This window comes from Tyto alba, unplaced genomic scaffold (assembly GCF_018691265.1).
Source record: "Tyto alba isolate M040663 unplaced genomic scaffold, T.alba_DEE_v4.0 Super-Scaffold_26, whole genome shotgun sequence".
Classification (NCBI taxonomy): Eukaryota; Metazoa; Chordata; class Aves; order Strigiformes; family Tytonidae; genus Tyto; species Tyto alba.
The window spans coordinates 22124095-22143982 of NW_024881300.1; the positions used below are offsets into that span (position 1 = coordinate 22124095).

The 19888-nt window shown below is 54.8% G+C and overlaps 1 protein-coding gene across 2 annotated transcripts in view; it reads right to left on the reverse strand.

Moving 5' to 3' along the window:
* ANKRD11 (ankyrin repeat domain 11) overlaps positions 1–19888 on the reverse strand; it is a 157745-nt gene that overhangs the window by 20728 nt on the left and 117129 nt on the right. For both annotated transcript variants that reach the window (XM_042797622.1, XM_042797623.1), the window contains 2 exons: positions 18254–18398; positions 9011–9149 (listed from right to left, as the gene is read on the reverse strand). In XM_042797622.1, the coding sequence (XP_042653556.1) occupies positions 9011–9149; positions 18254–18340 (226 nt within the window). In that variant the 5' untranslated portion in view covers positions 18341–18398. The remainder of the gene's footprint in view (positions 1–9010; positions 9150–18253; positions 18399–19888) is intronic.

Consider the following 19888-nt stretch of genomic DNA (forward strand, 5'->3'; position numbering starts at 1 on the left):
ATACAAGGTGGTACCCTGAGGAAAAATACCATTTCCAAATAAGCAACTCACGCTGCACATCTCGGCGCTGCATGGAGAAACCGACTGTTGGCCTCACCGATGAGCCGGGATTTTCCACAGTTTATTTGCCGAGCAAGCACACAAACAAAAGATCAATGAGAATAAATTAGAACAGCACAGACAGCAATAGAGACTGCACTGCACCCCCCCGAGAGACCGCACAAGCCTCTGCTTTCCCCATCCACAGCCTAGCATGTGTAAGAGTGAGTCATTTTTACTGCAGAAGTTGTAGGGCATGAAACGTTTTGGAGCATGTCAGCTCAAACCAGGGGAAAAACAGGTTTAACCTGAGCGCGGGCAGCCCGGAGCCCCAGCGGGCGGACGCTCACGCGTGCTCGCAGGGCATCTGCAGACGCGGGCCAACGCCTGCTGAAGGAGACTGATGACGAGTTGGAAAGGTTTACAGCAGCACGACACAACCACATCCCGAGGCTCCGCGGCCACCTCGGAATTTGAGGCCAAGCGCACAGGACGGTGCCGAGGGGAAGGCTTCGAGGAAGCGGGGAGGAGAGCGGCAGCAGGTGAAGCGCGGCGGCGTGAAATGGGAAGCAGCACAACGGCACGGGCGGCTAAACAAGAGGGGGCAGCAGGGGAGCAGGACGGACGCCAGGAGAGCGCGAGGCTGCGAAGACGGGCAGCGAGAAGGGGGAACGGGGCTGCACGGAGACCACCCTAACTGAGAGCAACGCGGCGCTGGGGGTGGAGAGCTGGGAGGCACGCTCGGCACCGGGAGTTCCCCGGCATGCTGCAGAGCCTGGAGGGCAAACGGACGCAGGGCAGAGGCGGGAGGTGATGTCTGGCTCATCAGCCACGGGAAAATAGGTGCCAATAAAGGCAACTGAGGAGGGAAAGGGGAGGGAAAGCTGCAGCGGGGTCTGCTTCGGCAGAACGGCGAGGAGGGCACCCCGAGCCACTCCCGCACGGCAGCGAGCTCCTTCCTCATGTGAAGGATGGAGAAGGTCCAGAGCCAGAGCCTCATCCTGCACGGCTGAGCTGAAAGGGTGGCGGAGACGTCGGCTTCCACAGGAGCGGAGAGGAGGTGCTGGTGGGAGGAACCAGCCCGTTTATAACCACGGCAGGTCACTGCGACGGAGCTGAGCCCACTGTCCTCACCGCTCTCCCCGGGACAGGGGATCCACAGGCCCTGACCCCGGTGGCTGCAGTGTTTTTAAAAGCATAATTCAGCTAGAGAGGCTTAGTATCGTCTGATAGCCTGCGATCCAAATACAAGCATTTTCCCTAGACTTGCAGGACAGACAACACAGTCGTGCAGAAATGTGTAAATGCATCTTCTCACCAGTGGCCACTGGCTAACAAACTGCCGTGAGAGGAACCAAGAGGCTTATATCAGAAACAGCAATCTTCGTGTTAACTGCAAGAAATTCCAAGAGAGACCAATTTTCAGGTCCAGACCTTTCATTTCCCACGAAACAGAAAGAGCTGGAGGAGGGAGGATGGGGAGGAAGGCTCCACACAGCCGCCTGGCCAGCCCTCCCCGCTGGGGAGCTCGGGGCAGGACACTCTGCAGACAGCCCTGATAAAAGCTCTTGTATTAAGGAAAAAGCCATCATTGATAGATTTTTGGTTTCACAGAGACACAGCACACTGCAACCTCTCACTCTGCATGTTAAGGAGGTGAGGCGGGGGGGGGAGGAGGGAGATTTATGGCAGCTCCCGTCATAAAACGACCTGCTTTTCCGCACAGCACTTCCCAGATGGCTGATGCACACGGGGAGTTTCTAAGGGTGATCTGAAGGCTGGTGTGTGCCAGTCTATCCACACTGTACCGGCATTATGGAGCCCAGCTAGAAACGGAGAAGCTCTGACATTCACTCTCTCCCTGGTTGCTAGGTGAGAACAGTTTCTTGACTATTTTAGTAAAAGGACTGAAATTATACAACCAAAGAAAGGCCCAATGCAGCACAGCCCATTAGAGTCCCCCAGCTGCACACATCAGACCGAAGCCAGCGACAGAAAACGCGCACAAATAACAGTTTCGTACGCAGATGCATTTTTTAATAAGCCAGCAATTTGCTTCTCACGGATTCCCTCGCCAGCCTCCCAACTTGTGACTAACGAGCCCGTTCCCAAGCGATGGTCCTCAAAACACTCGCAGGCATTAGGCAACCCAACAGCCGGCTCCAGGAGATGGTTTGGGTCATCTGATTCATCAAGCGTTTTCTAACCTAGTAATTAGCGTCACAGAACATACTCGGGGGATTAGCACGAAGGAGGCTGCGAAGCAGCAGAAGTTTTAAACTCCGAGGCCAGCTCCTGCAGACCCTACTCACACGAACCCTGGTCCACCAGCAGCATCTTCCCGGCTGGCTACGAGCCCCTGGGCTCGGCCCTGGGCTCCCGCGCAGCCCTCGGGAGCCAGGGAAAGGCCGGTGTGCACAGATCAGCTCGGAGAGCTGGCTGGGGTTTTGTCTCTCCCCTCTTCCCCCAAAAGTAAAACTCTCCCGGGCCAAGGTGGAGCCTCGGGGCGAGCGCTCGGGTGCTCTGCAGAGGGGCAGGGGCACCCACAGCACCTTCAGCGGTAGCGCCGGGGAGTGGCTCCGTGCTAAATAAATAACTCGTGGGGACTGCAACACAGAACCTCGGAAACCTGCTGCCTGGTCGGGAAGGGAGCTCAGGGTGGGGGCAAGGAAGCTGCCAGACATCCCAGGTTGGGAGGCTGGATGGATGGACATTGCCCTGGCTCTGCTTCCGCTTACTTTATTATTCAAGAACTTAAAAGCACAATATTGCCCCTTTTATTTATTTATTTATTTAAAAAAGCAGGAGACAGAAACAGCTTAAGGACTTTCACGTTTCAGCTATGGGGCCTGCCGAGCTCTCTGTCCACATTTTCCATTTTCCCTCCGCAGCCACCTCTCCTCACCCCCCGGAGCCGAGGTGACCATCACATGCCACGAGACCACAGCAGATGCAGACGATGCCGCTGTTATTTCTGACGGCACGGGAAGCTGCTCTTCTCCATCTCCACAACACGGATCTCCTCCTGCTCGGTGCCCTGCACCACGGCAGCTCCCGCACCCTCGGCGTGCACGGCACCGGCATCGCCACCGCCGCCTGCCCCGACGTCTGGTTCAAACCAAACAACCGTAGCAACAACAACAAAAATACCAAGTGATGCTGAGAAATCCCATGACCCCCGAAGCCAGAATGCTGCTAAACCACACGTCGATCACTCCTCCCACCCCGGCCGGGGCCTGGAAGTGGCGATGCCGGGGTCGGAGGGGATGAACCGGGCTCCTGCTCGCCGCTGCCGGGCTGATGGAGGAGGAGGCAGCTTGCCATCACTGCCGGACCCGAGGGCTCCAGCTTTCAAGATACCACCCGCTGGGTTTAACTGGCATCCAACCCACCGAAGATCCCCTTCTGCAGCGCATTCAGGGGGGATGCACCCCCCCCCCCCCCACATCACCCCCACCCCTTACCCCCTCCTCGGGGAGGCTGTTGGGAGAGTTCAGGTTTGCAAAGCACTCGGCTCAAGGGCTGCCAGAGACACGGAAGTCTCTGTGACGGAACACTTCAAAAGGGGGATTTCTCTGGTGTTTGGGAAACTTTACACAAGTGAGGCGTTTGGTTGTGGACTGAAGCTGCTGAGGTGAGGGCTGGGCACCCCGCCTGCAGCTCTCGCCGACCAAAAGCAGCCGATGCTGCGTGAGCTCTGCGCGGCCGTGGCAGCGAGCAGGAGCACGGGACGGCTCCAGCGCCTCTGCTTTTACCAGTACATTTAATTAACCTGGGTATCATTTAGCAACGGCAGGGTTTGGACGTGACCCGGGCAAAACTGAGCTTCTCTCTTACATGCACTGATCTTGCCACCAAACACAGGCAAAACCAGTCCTTGAGATTTCGCACAAGCCTGGCGAGCAGCAGTGGAAGTCGAGGGGCTGGAGGCATGAAAAACCAGCAGCAACCCTGCAAAAGCAAAATAAACTCGAGGGTGTTCCTCACCTCTCCCAGGTGAATCCTCAGAGGAGAGAGACCTGAACCCAGGAGGTAACGGGGTGCTCAGCACTGCTGTGGACCTGGAGTTTTGCCCCAGCCTTGCTCAGGCCTTTCCAGCTCCCAGGGAGAGCTCTCAGAGGCCAAAATTAACTCACAGTGTTTGGAGATTTGTACTAAGCCCGAACGCTCCCTGATGATGACTAAAGGCCTGGAAATCACAGCTCCGCCTCGAGCCAAGGGGCTCAAGGGGCAGCCTGACATCCTGCTAAAGAAACCGTCCGCAGGACCGAGCGGATATAATGAATTTTGCACCCTGGAGTGTGCGTTCCACAGCCGACCTCCGAGCGGCATTACCTGACCCGGTACGGACGACGCCGGGCAGCAAAAAAAACCCCCCCCGGCTGCGCGCAGCCCCGCGGGCTCTGCAGCCCGGGAGGGAGGTGGGGAGCAGCGGGCTCCGTGCCGGCAGTCCGGTGCCGTTGAGTCAGCCCGTGACTCAGCCGCGGGCTCAGCACCGCAGGCACCAGCGCCGGGGAGTGCCGCTGCCAGTGCCCACCTCTCCCGCCACCTCCCCGCAGGTGGCTTCCCAGCAGGACTGTCCCCTCCTCCCCGCTGCCTCTGCAGGATGCTCCTCCCTGTGCTTTTTAATATTACTATTCTCTAATATTTCTTCCTTTTTTTTTTTTTTTTTTTTTTTTTTATTTTATTTTAAATGCTTAACCTTTCAGCGCAGCACGCAGACGAGGAGCTGCACGAAACCTCCCTGAAATGGCTGAGAAAAAAGCTGGCTTTACTCGTTCGGCGGCTGCCAGGCAGCTCGGAGGCTCTCAGCAACGTCTGTGGATGTGGGGAGATGCCGCACGAGCGAAAGGAGAAGGAAGGAGGAGAAGTCTCAGGCAGAGGGATGCTGCTCCCACAGTGCTGGATCTGTAACATGCACAGTCTGGAGGCTCACAGCTTTATGCAGCTTTTTTTTTTTTTTTTCTCCTGAAGACAGTTTATTTAGTTAACTCTGAGGAACCCGAGAGCAAGAACCGTTGCTCTAGAAACCATTTTGAAGGAGACAATTTAAAAAGATTCAGCATTGATCCTGCTCTACCCAAACCCCACGCATTTTTAAATCAGTGGTGGCCAGGAGCGCCTCCAGGAGCCCACGCAGGGCCCGTCTCTGTCCAAACCCCGAGCGGTGCTGGGGAGCTCAGGATCAGGGCGCAGCGAAGGCGCGCTGCGCTGGGGGGGGTGGGCTGCTGCAAACCAAACCACATCGAGAACGAAATCGCTTGCTTGCTCGCTTTCCGAACGCATCAGCACTCTGCCAGCAGCGCACGCTCCTACACGCCAACTCACGGAACGGGCCCCGAGAGCCCGGCCGAAGGGTGGGCAGGCGGAGCTGCTGCCCCACGCCAGCGCGAGCGAGGGATGGGGGGGGCAAATGGAAAAATCACCCGGGGAGGCACCGGAGCACGCAGGAGGTGCAGGCCAATGTCTGCAACCTGCCGGCAAGGGGACGGTGCCACCGGCGCGCCGAGGAGGCGAACGGGCAGTAACGGTTGTCGCGGCGTGGGCCGGCACCCCGACAGCCCGAAACCAGCACCCGGCCAGGGTGGGCTTCGCCGCCCTTCGATGGCAAGGAGAAGCCATCACGGATCCTTCCTTGTACAGGCGTCAAAGCCCAGCCAGAGCTATTCGGGGAAAAAGGGCAACAGATCCACTGTGCTGAGGAAAATGAGTCACCGCAACAAATCAGGACAAGGATTCACGCTATTGTTTAAACATTGGAAGAGGGGAAAAAATATCCCACTACGGGCAAAGAGAGAGCTCTCCTAGCTCCCACATCCTTACGGCTAAATTCATGTGGCTGTGGAATACCCCAGCAAATCTACCCTTAAAACACACACGACAGCCCGTGTACAGCAGCCCGGGAAGCACGACTGCGTTATATAAATCGCCTAAGGTCAACCCCGCCACTGGCACGGCAAACACCGATGTTGCAATCCTGCTTCTCACAAGAGCTGAAATCAAAGTTTAGGAACGGAACCAGAGAAAACAGCCTCCCCGTCCCCCGGGGGATGCAGGCAAGCGGCATTTCTGCCCGGGCAGCGGGGAGGTAGCAGGGGCTGTGTGTGTGTGTGTGGGGGGGGTGCTGCAGCCCCTTTGTTCGAGACAAAAGCCCGTCCTCCGGCAGCCACGCACGCTCCAGCGCGCACCGCCAGATGTGTTTTGCGACGCGAGTGCCACCACTTCCACGTGCCCGGGCTCGGGGGCTCCCCTCCGCCCCGGTATGAAGCGTGCGACTTCCGTGCGCCTACGAACACGCCTCTCGACCTGCTGAAAGGAAAGCCGGCCTCGAGCCGGGCCCAGGAGCAGAAGGGCCTCAAACACCCCACGGTTGCAACGGGGTGGGGTAAGAGGAGAGCGAGGTGCCAGTAAGTCTTTTCCCACCTCAAACCTCTGATTCCTGGAGTCAAAGATCTCAAGAGAAGGGAAACAAGCTCCTGCTAAGTATCAGCCTGGCTCTCGGCGCGCGTTTATCTGCAGCTCCCTGCTGCTATCTCCTCCCCAGCGGCTGAGTCACTTCCTCTCTCCAGTTTCCACCAAATAGGTTGTTAGAGACTCGCCTGCACCTTTCCAGCATTTGTGGAGCCCGGTTTGACTTTAAATGTGTCTTTGAGTGCAACGGCCACCTCCGGGGCCCCCGGCTGTCCTGCGTGCAGGCGGGGAGCCGGGCTGCTGCGGGCCCTGCCGCTTGCACACCCGCTCCCCCAGGAAGGATGGGCTCTGAAGAGGAAGGGGAAGACGTGTCTGACGATAGAGCCGCACGCTGCTGAGAGCAGAGGGGTAAACGCAGGAGCTGCTGGGCAGGGGTGTCTCACGGGCTGCGCTGCCGGCTCCTCTTTCCCCCCAGCAGCACCCTGCTCTCCCTCTTTTTAATTTGGTTTCCTCCTCGCTGCCGCCAGCAGAAACACTTCTAACATCTCTACAGCCAGAGAGAGACCAGAGCCCTCTGAAAAGCAGAAAACGGCTGCTGGGGGAGACACGGAAAGCGAGCTGGTGGAGCCCTGCCATGACGTTTTAGCTGTCACGAGGGTCAGACAGCCCTGAAGCAACTTTGGGTTTAAATTCTCAACCAAGTATTGAATGTGGCAGAAATACCCTTGACGAAAAGCAGAAGCTATGGTTTTGGCTAATCGGCTGTGCTTTGCCCCGGCCGTCCTCCCTCCAAAGGTGACACCCCTGAATTTATTCAAGCGAGACACTACAGCCCGTTTGGAGAGCGAGTGAGCATCACCCCATGTCAGGCTGTAACCCCCCCCCCCGCTCCCCAGCGACCACCCTTCCCCCCCACAACTGCAACCCCTAATTTTTTCTTTCTGCGACGCACTCACCCAACCTGCACACCACGAACACAAACCCCACACTTCACCCCTGGAATCGGCCATCAGCACGAGCTGTCGTTTCGCAAAATGAATCAATGTTTTGAAACTTTTCTCTCCGGACAGAAAGTTCAGCCACTGCAAAAATTACCACTGAGCAGATGTAAAGCCACAGGAACGCTGGGCCAGCCCCACGTCCTCGCTGGAGAAACAGCCCCCACCGCCACGGTGGCTGCGTGACCCAGGCAGCACTCGTGACCTTTTAAGATCTGTCCTCCCAACTTCTGAACCAGAGGATTCCGGCCGACGGCTCACGGAGGCTGACGCACCGTGTCCTGCCTCAGATCATCTCACACGCTCACCGGAGAGTAACAGCAGATACAGCTTTTTTACCATTTTTAAGCATATTCCCAACCTTTAGCCCATTTCATCTCTTTGCACAATTATTGATCCTTCCCTGACCAGAACTACTTCCAAAGGCAGATTTCCTAGAAATGTGCAGAAAGGACCTACACAAACCAAAAAAAGCCAAAGCTAAGCCCTTTACAACCAGATAGCACTGTTTTCTCCATGCCAGAGCTTTGCGACAGCTCTTCCCAATTGCTTCACAAAACAAACAGCCCGTTCAACGTCTCTGTAGCTACGTGAGGCCACGGCGGGCAAGAGCCCCGTGTACCAGCCACTCTTCTGCCACGAGATGTGACCTGCTCGGCCACGACACAGCCAGGCTGAAACACCCACAGCAGCACCAACGCTTCCCAGGAACCCGGCGCGTACTGAGGACGCGTCGCTCGGTCGCGCCGCAACCACCGAAGCAACCTTGGCAGTCCCCAGAACAGGGGCAAACAGGTCACCTCCCTGTCCTTACGGTGCTGAGGGCCACCCGCACCTGCCCCGCAGAGCCATCCTGAACCCCCAAACGGGCCCAGGCGGCCACATCCCCCCCAGTCACACCTCCAGCCCATCAGCACGGCCTCCGGTTTCCCACGTGTTTGACAACGCCTGTGCACACACACACACCAGGTGGCAAGGACTTCTCAGCTCCACGACAGCGAAGTGCTAAAAGTTTAAACCCCACAACAACAAAACATGGCTAGAGAGGTATACGTAAGTATTTACACAGACATACACATATATATCTCAGGTTTACTTTAAGCAGATGCCTGCAAGCTCATTTTTTTAATGCTTGTTTTTTTTTTTTTTCTTTTAACGAGTACTCAGCTTTATTCTCTTTTTTTTTTTTTTTCCCCCAAGTTCTCACTAGCAGGCCCAACAGTGCTTCTCGGCTTGTCTAAACTGCAGTTCATGAACTGGACTAGTTAGAAACAGAGGAGAGCAGACCGCCAGCCAAAGGAAGGGGTGCCTCCTCACAGAGCCATCTCTTGGGCACGTTAAATATATTACTGAAAACGTGAGGGCCTTAATCCACCAAGCTCCAGACGTGTGCGTGCACACCGCAGCAGTTATCCTCTTGTCCACGTGCCTCTTCCTTCAATTGAAAACGGCAGGAAATCTGATCCAACGCTTCAGTATGGATTGCCTGTACACGGGATCCCGTGCGCTCCCCGCCAGCCCCAACACTCACGTTTGGAGGGTGGAATATGTCATTTCTGTACCTGTATCCGAGTCTTTTTGATCTCCATTTGTTCCAACAGTGAAAGGCAACTTCCGTTTGGTCGCACGCTCTTTCACCTCTTTGCCGCCATCGCTCCGGTCCAACTTTGGAGTCTTGGTTAGAGAAACTTTATCTTTATCCTGGAAAGAGAAGAGACCAGATTAACAAGACATTCCCCGGACTGCACTCACCTAACTCCCCCCAAATCCTGCACCAGCTTCACGCAGCACTTGTCCTCTCCTTTCCACCGTGGGCTTCCAGTATCAGCATTTAGTGTCTTGCAGAAAGCAGCCTCCACCAAGCTAGAAAGCTAAAACCCCACCAGAGAGGAGGAGCAAGGCCGACCAAGGCTGGTGCGTGGTGCCAAACCTGCAACCCATTTACCCCCAAACCGGAGCCAACGCCTTGCGCGCGGCTGGGGATGCGCAGGGGGAAGGCAGGCTGGGGTGGGGGAAGAACCCAAGGATTTCTGAACACAACCGCCCTCATCGCTGGGGAAAGGTTTCCCGATCCCGAGCAGAAGCAGGACGTAGGGGAGAGCACACAGCACGCCTGGGGGGGACCCAAAAAAACCCCCCCAGCACTAAAGCTCTTGGTTCAATGTGGGGAGCCGGGGGCTTCTCCTTGGGGCCTGTGGTATTTCTAGCACAAGCATACGGCGTTACTCTTATGTGAGAACGTGTTTTTCTGGAGAATATTCTGGCAGCCGGTAAGTCTGCTAAGGTTACTGACCGTTTACAGGATCGGCACCGCAGCCAAACGCACTGAAAAGGTTTGCAGTGTACAGGCAGCGTGATGGTCTGTACCAGGCAGGCCCGTGTAGCTCTTGCCCGTCTCCACGGGCAGCGAGAGCGAGCAGCTCCATCTGCTCCCCGCTCTGCCGGCGCTCCCGCAACGGCCTCCGCCGAAACACCCGGCAGCAGCAACAGCCAGCACCGAAACAGCAGCTCCTGCAGCCCCGGATCTGTGTTTTGGGGCTCATCAAGTCCCTGCTGGGTGCAAACACCAGCCGAGGCGTTCCCGGTGGTGGAACATTTGAGCTGCCCCTCTCCCGTCCAGGTTTCTACTGGAGTTTTAAGGAGAAGCTACCGTGAGAACAACCCTACCAACACAGCAGAGAAGCACGGAAGGCGATGCAGCTGCTGGCTGGGCATTCACTGCTTTCTCTGAGAGGCAGACCTACGCCTGCTTTGTACCAGTCTCATTTATTCGGGTGGGTTTGGATTTTAATGTGCAGTGGGGTGAAGCAGGTGATGCTGGGGACTGCTCGGTATGAGCAGCAGGAAGAAATTTTGAAGAAACATCCCGAGCAAGACAAAGTTACCAAGTACTGAGACAGGCAGGACTTTTCAAGTGAACAGCAAGGGCTGGTACATAACTCAAACTTTAGGAGTTCAGTATGCTGAGAGTATATACAGACTGAAGTCGTGCACTTGTGTTTTTTGTATTTCAGACACAGTATTATTTTAAGCAAGAGCTTCTGGTTTGAACACTGTGCCGCTGCTCTAAAAACACGGCCAGAACGAGCAGCTTTGTGACAGATCTGATTTCAATAACCTAGCAAAACCCAGACCCCGCAATTTAGATATAAAGTTAGATTAAATAAAAGAATCTCAAATCCATTAAATCATGCAAGGCCACCGCTGGAAACTCAGACAAGCAAATCTAACAGAAATTCCCTTGTTTAGAGAAGCCCAGTCATGCTGTCTGCATCAGACTCAGCACCCTGGCAGGTGGCCCCTGTGCCAGCAGTCACAAGACGGCGGCGTCACTGTGTACACTGCTCCTTCCTCTTCCCGAGTTTCTGTCTGGCAACCAGACCTCACCCGCGGCTTCGAGAGAAACCGTTTACTGGGACCAAGGGGCTGTGCTTGCAGGTCCCCTCCGCGACGGGCAGCGCCACAGCCCGCCGGCTGCACGCCCCGCACTCGGCCCCTCTCGCCTGTGATTCAGCGAGGACTAAATAACCCGGGCTGGGGAATCCCTTTTTTGGTAAAGCAAGCTAAACAAACCTAGCTGGGGGTGGCTCTCGTGGTTGGAGGGAGCCAAGGCACATTCGGAGCCCGAGGAAGGGCAGCCCTGCTCCAGAGCAGCCGCCCAGAGCCCTTCCTGGGCACAGGAGTGTCAGCGGAGCGACGGGACAAAGTCACAGCAGCCAAAATAAAAACCTCCAGCATTTCTGGATTAAACACTCCGGATTGAAATGCTTTCGTCTTCTTGTTTTCTGACGTGAACGAAAATAGCATGCAATAACAAACGATGCCAGTTCTGTTGCCAGCTGCTGTTCTGACCAGCTCAGAGGTGTAAGTAGTGCCAGGGACGGCTGATCACCCCCCCCCCCTCCCCAGGACCGCTCCCCGTTGCAGGGACGTTGGTCTGTCCTCCCCCTCCCCAGCTGAACACAAGCTCAAAGAGCAAAGCTAGGCTCAAACCCCACTGACCCTGCGCCAGCGCCGCGCGCCTGCGAGGCCGTGCCGACGCGGGGTGAAGCACCGTCTTCCCACGACTGCGGAGACGTGGCCCCAGCGTCCCCCTCAGAAACTCCAACTGCACTTCAAGACAACAGCCAGCCCAACAGTTTTTACCCTTAAAAGTCAAGGCCTGGGGTTAAGAGCATAAAACCAGAGGAGAGCATCTCTCTTGTTCTGCGGCCCATGCTCCACACAGGTGAAAGCCGGCACCCCCTCCCCGCTCCCAAAGTGCATTTGCACCTCTCGCGCCCCACGCCTGCGGCTCAGGTTGGCCAGCACCGAGTGGTGGCAGTCCCCGGGAAGAGAGACACTTCTAGAAGGCTCCGAGGTAGATCAGTCACAGCAGACGCTTCGAAAAGGAACATTCCCTGCACCGCTCGCCGTCCGCACTGCGATTTCCTCGCCCAGACCCCCCGAGCAAGCTGAGCCCCCCACTCCTCGTGGTGGGATTCCCTACGCTCCCAGCATTTCCTCTGATACCTGTGAACTAAGATTATTAGAAAATAGGTATTTGCGGAATAGAATTATTAAGATCAATTTAAGCTGTTTTAACCATTGTGCTGCAGAACAAATACTGATCTTTTGAGGAATAGAGTAACTGTAGGATAAGGAACTCATAAATAATCTTACTCGAGACGGTTCAGCCTCGTAGTAGCAGGTGGAAAGGAACATAAAGAAGCTGCAAATCAGCAACAAAACCAGAGCAGGCCAGCCTGGAAGGACAAGATCTACGTGACCACAGGGCTGAGTGCGTAGCAGTTAAGGGTCAACTGGCAAACACAGTGATGAAGACTGCGAGCCTTCATCTGAAGACCCCCGACGACCACCTGAAGGCTCCGACAGACACGCACAAGAGACATTAACATATGCTAATGAGTTCCCAGAAAAGTTATGAATAGGCTAAAAATAAGATACAAATGCAATGAATATGTATGATTAGGGTAGTAGAAATGCTTGTTGATTTTGTTTTCACACACACACACACGAGGAGGAGCTCTCCCCTGCGTGTCCGGCGCTGTAATAAAGCATGCCTGCTTTCTAAAACTCCCAAACTGAGTCTTAGAGAGTGAATTAATTATCACCTTCTGGCAGCACTTCCACACACCAGTTTCACGTTGAGAGCTCCAACAAGAGGTCAGTTGTGCTCAACGTAAAAAATGCAATTTTTTTTTTTTTTTTTTTCATTGTTTGTTACCTTCAAATAGATTTCAGCTGGAGCAAACCCATCGTGTATTGCCCTCGGCTGCCCGAAAAGCACCCAGCACCACAGGCAACCCAGCTCCGGGCATCAGCCGGCGGCGCCGCTGCTCTTGCACCCCACTTAAAAGCAAAGGACGACCGGTGACAGCTTGTTTAAAACACGGCTTCTCTAAAATTCTCTTAATCTTTGGACTTGGCTGCTGTGGTGTGAAAGACTGAACCTGCAGGCACAGGGGGGCTGCAGTGCCTGTGAGCCAGGCCAGGCGTCTGCTGTATTAATGCTATGCGGGGTCTCCGCACGCTCAGGAATACAAAAAAAAGTGCAGGACAGGTGAAAACACAACTTATTCTAGAAAGTTATTGCAATGTTGTTACAAGCTCCGGGTTGGAGGAGAGACAGAGTAGAGGAATTAGGCAAAAAGCCTTCCCAGAGAAGACGGTGAGCCCAGCATGGAAATGGAAATGGCTGTGTGGATCCCAGCGCCGGGCACGCTCGGGCAACGCTTCGTTTGCATTCGCCCTAACGCTCAGAGCGGCTAATCCTGTAAATTCAGCAAAATTAAACACCAAGGCACGCAGGAAGTGGCGGCGGTCCCGGCACTGCTTTGAAGATTAATTTGAGTAGCACAACGATCACCTTTTATACAAACTGGAGCAAGGAAGATCCAAACTTTGCTCTCCCTTGGAAAGCAGTGACCTGCTGAGGATGCCTGCAGCAGCCGGCGGTGAAACCACCGCCGAGAAATTAAGGCAGCTCGAAGAGTCATATTCCTAAAAGTAACGTGTGTTTCCATTTTCTTATTTGAAGCTTTACTTTCCTAATTATTTCCAATTTTGTAATGAAGAATGTCGTCCTTTTCTCAAGTAAAAGCTGTTTTCATTTTTCGGTCTTCTCATGTTTAAAGTAAGCTCAGGCTCATCTGAATCATGTTTCACAAAAGGAACAAATCCCACTTAATTGACATTGCAGAGAAACTTGTATGAACATCTGTGCATAAAACTTGGGGCTCTCAGAGGCCGGGACAGCTCTTGCTGACAGTGAGAGAGGGAGTTTGGGCAACACGGGTACTGTTGAGAGCTCAGCAACAGAAACAAGTTCCCCTTTGTAGGTGTTGATAAAAGCTGCTTTGGCAAAGGGGAGAGACGGCAGGCCGTGACTTCAGGAAAAATCCCCTACTGTCACGTTATGTTTTTAGTAAGATTTACTGTATGAACAACCGAACCCACCTTGGGTTACACTCGCTACAGTCCAAAGATGCGTCACAAGCTGGTATCAGCCGTCGCGGTTTGGAGAACAACCTGGTCAGGAACTGACCCCCAGCAGCCGCCCGACGCGAGATGCTGCGTCGCTATCAGCCACGCAGGCAGCGTACGGACTGGAGGGGCTTCACCCTCTACCACAAAGATCTCTAACCAGCAGGAGGGGTCCCTGATACCAGCCCGCCCTGGTCATTTGCGACTTACACAAATAAAAGCCACTTTTTACCCTCACGCAGATCTCCAGCCAGGCCAGCTTACTGTCCAAACATCAGTTCTCAGAGCAGAACCGATCACGTCGGCCTTTTCGATGCAGAATTCTGCAAGGTAGAGCCACTTAAACCCACGCAAAGGAACGTGTATTTCCAGCGGAGAAGCTGAGCGAGTCTCCAGCTTGCTTTACAGGCTGGGCCGTGCATCTGCAGCCTCCTCCTCCCCGCTGTCCGTCCGAGCAGCACGCAGCAGGGCTGTGCTCTCCATGCCCACACACAAACCCTGAGCCGCTGCCTCTGCCCGCCGAGAGCTGTGCCAGAGCTGTGCCCGCGCTCCAACACCGACAAAACCTGACTCACGTCCCAGCCGCTTATGCAAAGAACTTGCGTTACCAGCGATGGAAATCCCCGAAGCCCTTTGTTCTCCAAAACGAGTCGAAAGCATTTCAGGTTGCAATGCTAGTAAAAAGTAAGCAGCGAGGAACAAAACCAGCACTGGTAGCTTGGGAGAAAAAGCCCAGAAGGACCGAGGGCTCCAACGTCCGTGCCCCTGGGCGATGCCCCACGCCGAGCTGGCACGCCAAACTCCTGCTGTGGGCAAAACAACCCACGCCACAAAAAGCAAATGCTGCGAGAGCGGGAGTTTCCCTGCACTAATACAGACAGCAGCGTGTCGTTTCCTGAACAGGTCTCTGCCGGCGAGGCGGGGGGAGAGAAGGGGCAGGAGACGGGTTCTCACCTTGCATTACAAAAAGGGACGGACGCAATTTTACCCAGACAGCACACTGGATGTGGTGAAAACCAAACCCCAGTATTCCCTAATTCCGGGTCCCTTGTAGCCTTTCCAAAACCAGAGTACAACACACGCGCGTGCACACCAGGTTTCAAAAAGTCTGAATTGGTGTCACTATCAACGCTGCAATAAAACACTTGAAGTATGGAGACAAGCGGAACCGAAGCCCCATTCCTGCGTGCCGCAGGCACTGAGGTTTGTAAGAAACGCAACGACAGTGGGGGACTCATCCTCACTGGAACGCCGGCTCTTGGGGATCTGAGTCACCCAGCGGTTCTGCCCTGGCCCTGCTCTGGACACACAGCCCGGCGCAGGAAAGCCCCAACACACAGTCCAACAGGCTTAAAGAATAATCAAAAAATTAGGACTGTGTTCCCTTTTCTGAAATCGGCAGGAGAGGGAGGAGAAAAAGCAAACGTTTCTTTTAACCTGCTTTAACCGGGGGTCAAGCACCATTCTGCTTGGCCTTCAGTTCAACCACTGCAGACAAAACGCAATTTAGACTATGCAAGTGGGAGCATTTCCCCATAAAGAGACAAATCCTCTGCTGCAGCCGCTGAGCGCACGGTGTAACCACGCAGCAAGGGTCCCAGGCACATCAGGAAATGGTTTCGACAACTGATATAAGTCTTGCTGTGGCGCTCAGCTCAGCCTAAGTCGTGAGTAATCTGCTTCTGGTACGGGGCTCTGTGGATCTACACCAGAAAGGAGAATTATTCATATATGGCATGCATATTTTTATAAAACCCTTCAGACTGAGCTCAACCAGGAGGCCGTGGGGCCGCTGAGCGCCCGCCCCGGGCAGGCTGTGTGCAGCCATATAAGGCTGGCAGGGCCCGACCGGCCGCCCCGCTGCCTCTGCTAACCCCAGGAAAAACAGCTCCTCGCTCAACAGCAGCAAAGCAGATGAGGCATCTCACACTGTCGGCCACGGAGGGCAACAGAGACACGGTCTTTAAACCCTCTGGCTCTCGCGGCTGCGCCGGCACAAGCGACATCTCACTGGTTAATAGGTCTCTCCCGTGGAAGGGCAGGGAGTGGGAAGCTAGGAGGAGTTCCCTCTTCTAATGAGCTCCACAAGTGAAAGGCAGCAGCTCACTTTCTCTTCCACAAAGCACTCTGTGGAAAGGGGCAGCCTCCCAGCGAGCCCGGCTGCAACGTGCCCAAGCGCAGAGCTCAGGCGTTTCCTGCGGCGCTGAGCCCACCGCAACGCACCAGGACCGCCGAGCGTCCCGCGCCGATCCTCGCCTCCAGTGCTAGAGCTTCAGAGCCCAGGCACGCCAAGCCTGCTTAATGCTAAAGCAACTGTCGATGTTAAGGTCACGTCGAGAGGAGGAAAAAAGAGGAAAAAAAAAAAAAAAAACCCGAAGTGGCAACACAGCTATTGCTTCCCTGCGCTCGCCCCGGCACCGCGGCAGGCGGTGCCGGTGGGCTCGGGTCGCCCCGTGCGGCACGGCTCGGGCTCTGCTGCTGCTCTCTGCCTTCCCGAGCGAGCCTCCGCCAGCAAGCCTGTGCCAAGTGGAGGGCTCGGGCCTTTGAAAGTGTTGACAAAGGCAAGATAAATTAAAAGCAGCAGCTTGCTTGACGGGCAGGTACAGCAGGGTCTGGAAGGAGGAGGTCTAATGACCGAGTGCTTTTACCCTGAGTCACTGCTCCAGCTCACGCTCCAGAGTTAACTAGAAACAGGGCGATTTGCTGCACCGTGTCCTTTGGCCGCTTAGGCCAGACCTCAGCTCCGGTCCCGGAGAACAAGAGCCTGCAAGTTTCTTCTCTGTTGAGAAAACCAGAATGAAGTGAGCAGAAAGGCTCTACCCCGTCCTTACTCGATACCACACTCCGCAGGTCTGCGCTGACGCCTTTGAATGGGGGAGCATAAAATTATTTGTGTCTTAGTTATTTAGCCAGCGGGAGATAACTCCAGTTCCCGGCATCCCTCGCGCCGCTCAACAAACCTGCTCTGTAAATAACATGCAGCCTTTAAGCTGCCGCCAGTGGATGAAATAAAATGGGAGCTGATTCGTATTATAACTGATCCTCTCCCTCCCGAAGCACCTGCGCCAACATTAAGCTTCTTACACAGCACAGACAAAACCCCGTATTTACATATCCTGCGCTGCCAGGCTCAGGCTCATTTGCCAGGGGAAATGCTGGCATCTTCCTGATGCAGCAGGGCAGCTGTTTCACCTCCAACACCCCTGCTCCCAGTTTTTGCCCCCCGTGCTCCGGCAAAGCGCCCGTGCAGGGGCACCGCTCCTGCACAGGACCTGTGCACGCACAGCGACACAGAAAGGGGAACAGGGCACATGCTACCAGTGCACTCCATAACCAAATTTCTGCCCCGGGTCACTTGTCATTTTCCTCATTTTGTCAGTAATGTGACCTCAATCGTAAGAAGAGTTACAATCATCAAAGCGGGTGGGGTTGCAGAGGGAGTGACAGAGCAAGAGACGTGACATGGCAAAGCTCAGCTTCAGCTCCCAGGGCCTGGCAGAAACTCCCGGGGGAATGCTGAGAAAGTGGAGCAAGGAGATGAAAGGAAAGCGGATCCTTAGCAGAATACAGTAGGCGTAGGTTTTAATTTTTATTTAAAGGTAACATTTGTACACACCTTTCTGCACCAACTATTTACTGGCAACTACTGATTCTGAGAGGGATGAAAAAAAAGCTGAATGAGAGGAGGCAGAGCTGAAGTCTGGAGCAAAACGAGAATCTGGGAATGAAAAGTAGTACACATTTACTCATCCTTAAACTCAGATTTCATCTCAGGAACCTCACCTCAAGCCCAGTCAAAACCTAAACGCTTCAAATAAAACCCCAGCAGCAGTAACTGCAGCTGAGCAGCTCACATGCTGAGTCCTGGTCAGGCCACACTCAGAGCCCAGACTTCTGGGTGAAGCAAGAGCAGCTGAGTCTGACACAGACGCGGCATTTACAGCCAGAGGAGGAGGAGGAGGAGGAGGAGAAACTCCTCCCTCGCACAGCACGCACTTGCGCAATCACTGCATTACTTGGTCCTTCCGCGGCTTAGTGTAGAAACCCTTAAAAATGCACAATACTTGCAGAAGAGAATCTTCCAAATCACCCCCTCACTGCTCGACCGAGATGGGTCTACGAGGCCACAGCACTTCCCAGGCAGTGGGAACTGAGACAAAGTGGACCCCACCAGCTGGCAGAGTGTCAATACACAGATTTGATTCCGGTGATAACAGCCCACGGCAACCTCCTGCCCCGTGAAATACCGCCACGGCTTGAAGACATCAGGCACAAGGGCCAGCATCCCTAAAGGAAGGCAAGTGAACCAAACACGCTACCTTTTTCCCCGTTTGTTTCTCCACCATGTCGTTGCTGAGAGAGAAATCTTCTGACTGTGGTGTTTTAGAACACCCACCCTTGGGCATCGTTCTGCCTTCCTTACTTGATCTTCATTTATGCTGCCATCGCCTCATCATCAACCGTCTGTTTAGAGAGAAGAAAAGAGAAGTTAGACATCTCAACAGGATCTTCCCACTGGGGGAAAACAGGCAAGACACTTCCCGTGGGGATAAACCCCCACCAAACTCTTCAACGGCCACACCAGGATGGCAGAGCACCTCCCAACGCCGCACGCGGCAGATCAGAGCGGGCAAAACCGCTGCTGGCTTCTGCCACCTTCCCAGCGAGAGGCAAGCTGGGACCTGCAGCCGCAAACACGACTCGTTTCGTGTGGAAGGGATAGCCTAAAACGGATCGTGCCCAAACAGAGAGCAGTATCCCTCCCGTGCTCCACGTACAGCATCACTCCCAGCCTACAAAAAGCTTCTTGCAGCTACAGCTCCGTCCGGAGCGCAGGGACGTGGGGACAGACACCCCCTGCCCTGGGTACGTGTCTGGGGCAGGGGCAGCCCTGCCGAACTCCCAGACGCTCGCAGGACCACCACGCACATCACCAAATTACAAAACCTACTCACAAAACGCACTTTTTTTGAACGTGTCACCGTTACGAGCCGCCAAAGGGCTCGCAGCGTTCCCGGAGCAGTTTGCCACGGGCTCCTCACGCCGGCCCCGGCGCTGCCACCGCGCCTCGGCCTAGGTAAGACAATTTGGAGAATAACAAAGCGCTCCCTGCTCCTGCCATGTGTTGCCTGGTTACAGGGCTGAAAAGACAACTGGCATCTGAAACACAGCGAGGCATGAGCTGCGACAGGGATCAGAAATACCGGCTGAAGCCAAGGCAGGCGAGGCCTTTTTAGGTGAACAAAAATATCTCCTCTCCCGAGACCAGAGGCTAAAAAGCATCCATGCAACAGTATATCTCCGAGAAGTGCCCCACATCAATCCCTACGGCAAAGGACTCATCATACTTACGCTGAAACGGCATAAACAGGCACCATTTGAAAACTCTTTCCCCAGCTAATTGCCACCTGACAACACCACACATTGCACCCATTAACTTCTTATAATAGCGGCCGGGTTTCTGCAGAGCTACAATTGCAGGAAATTGTCCAGGAACAAAGTCATGCAGCGCTCCATCACAAGATGGGAATTCTGTGGGCGGGGAGAGAGAAAGAAAACAGAGGAAAGGAGTGGAGCCAAACCCTCCTGCCTGCTCGGGGCCCAAGGACGAAGCAGCGTGGACCTTGAACCGCGTCCCGGGCGGCACCAGGAGAGCCCAGCACCATCTCGCTGGGTGCTGAGCCCCAGCACCGGGACAGGACAGCGGGTTAAAGGCTGGAGGAACACCAGCGCGGCGCTTTCATCAACCTCCTGTTTTAGAAGTTCCCTGGAAATCCCTTCATAATTGAAATGTTTCATTTACGCTTCAGAGGCTTTGGGGCCCTTTGGGTCGGTTTGTGGGTTGGTTTTTTTTTTTTTATTTTCAAAAGCGATCCAGAGGCCCCAGCCCAGCCCTGCGGCAGCACAAATTCCCAGACCAAAGCACTGGGCACAGACAGTGCTAAGACATCCCG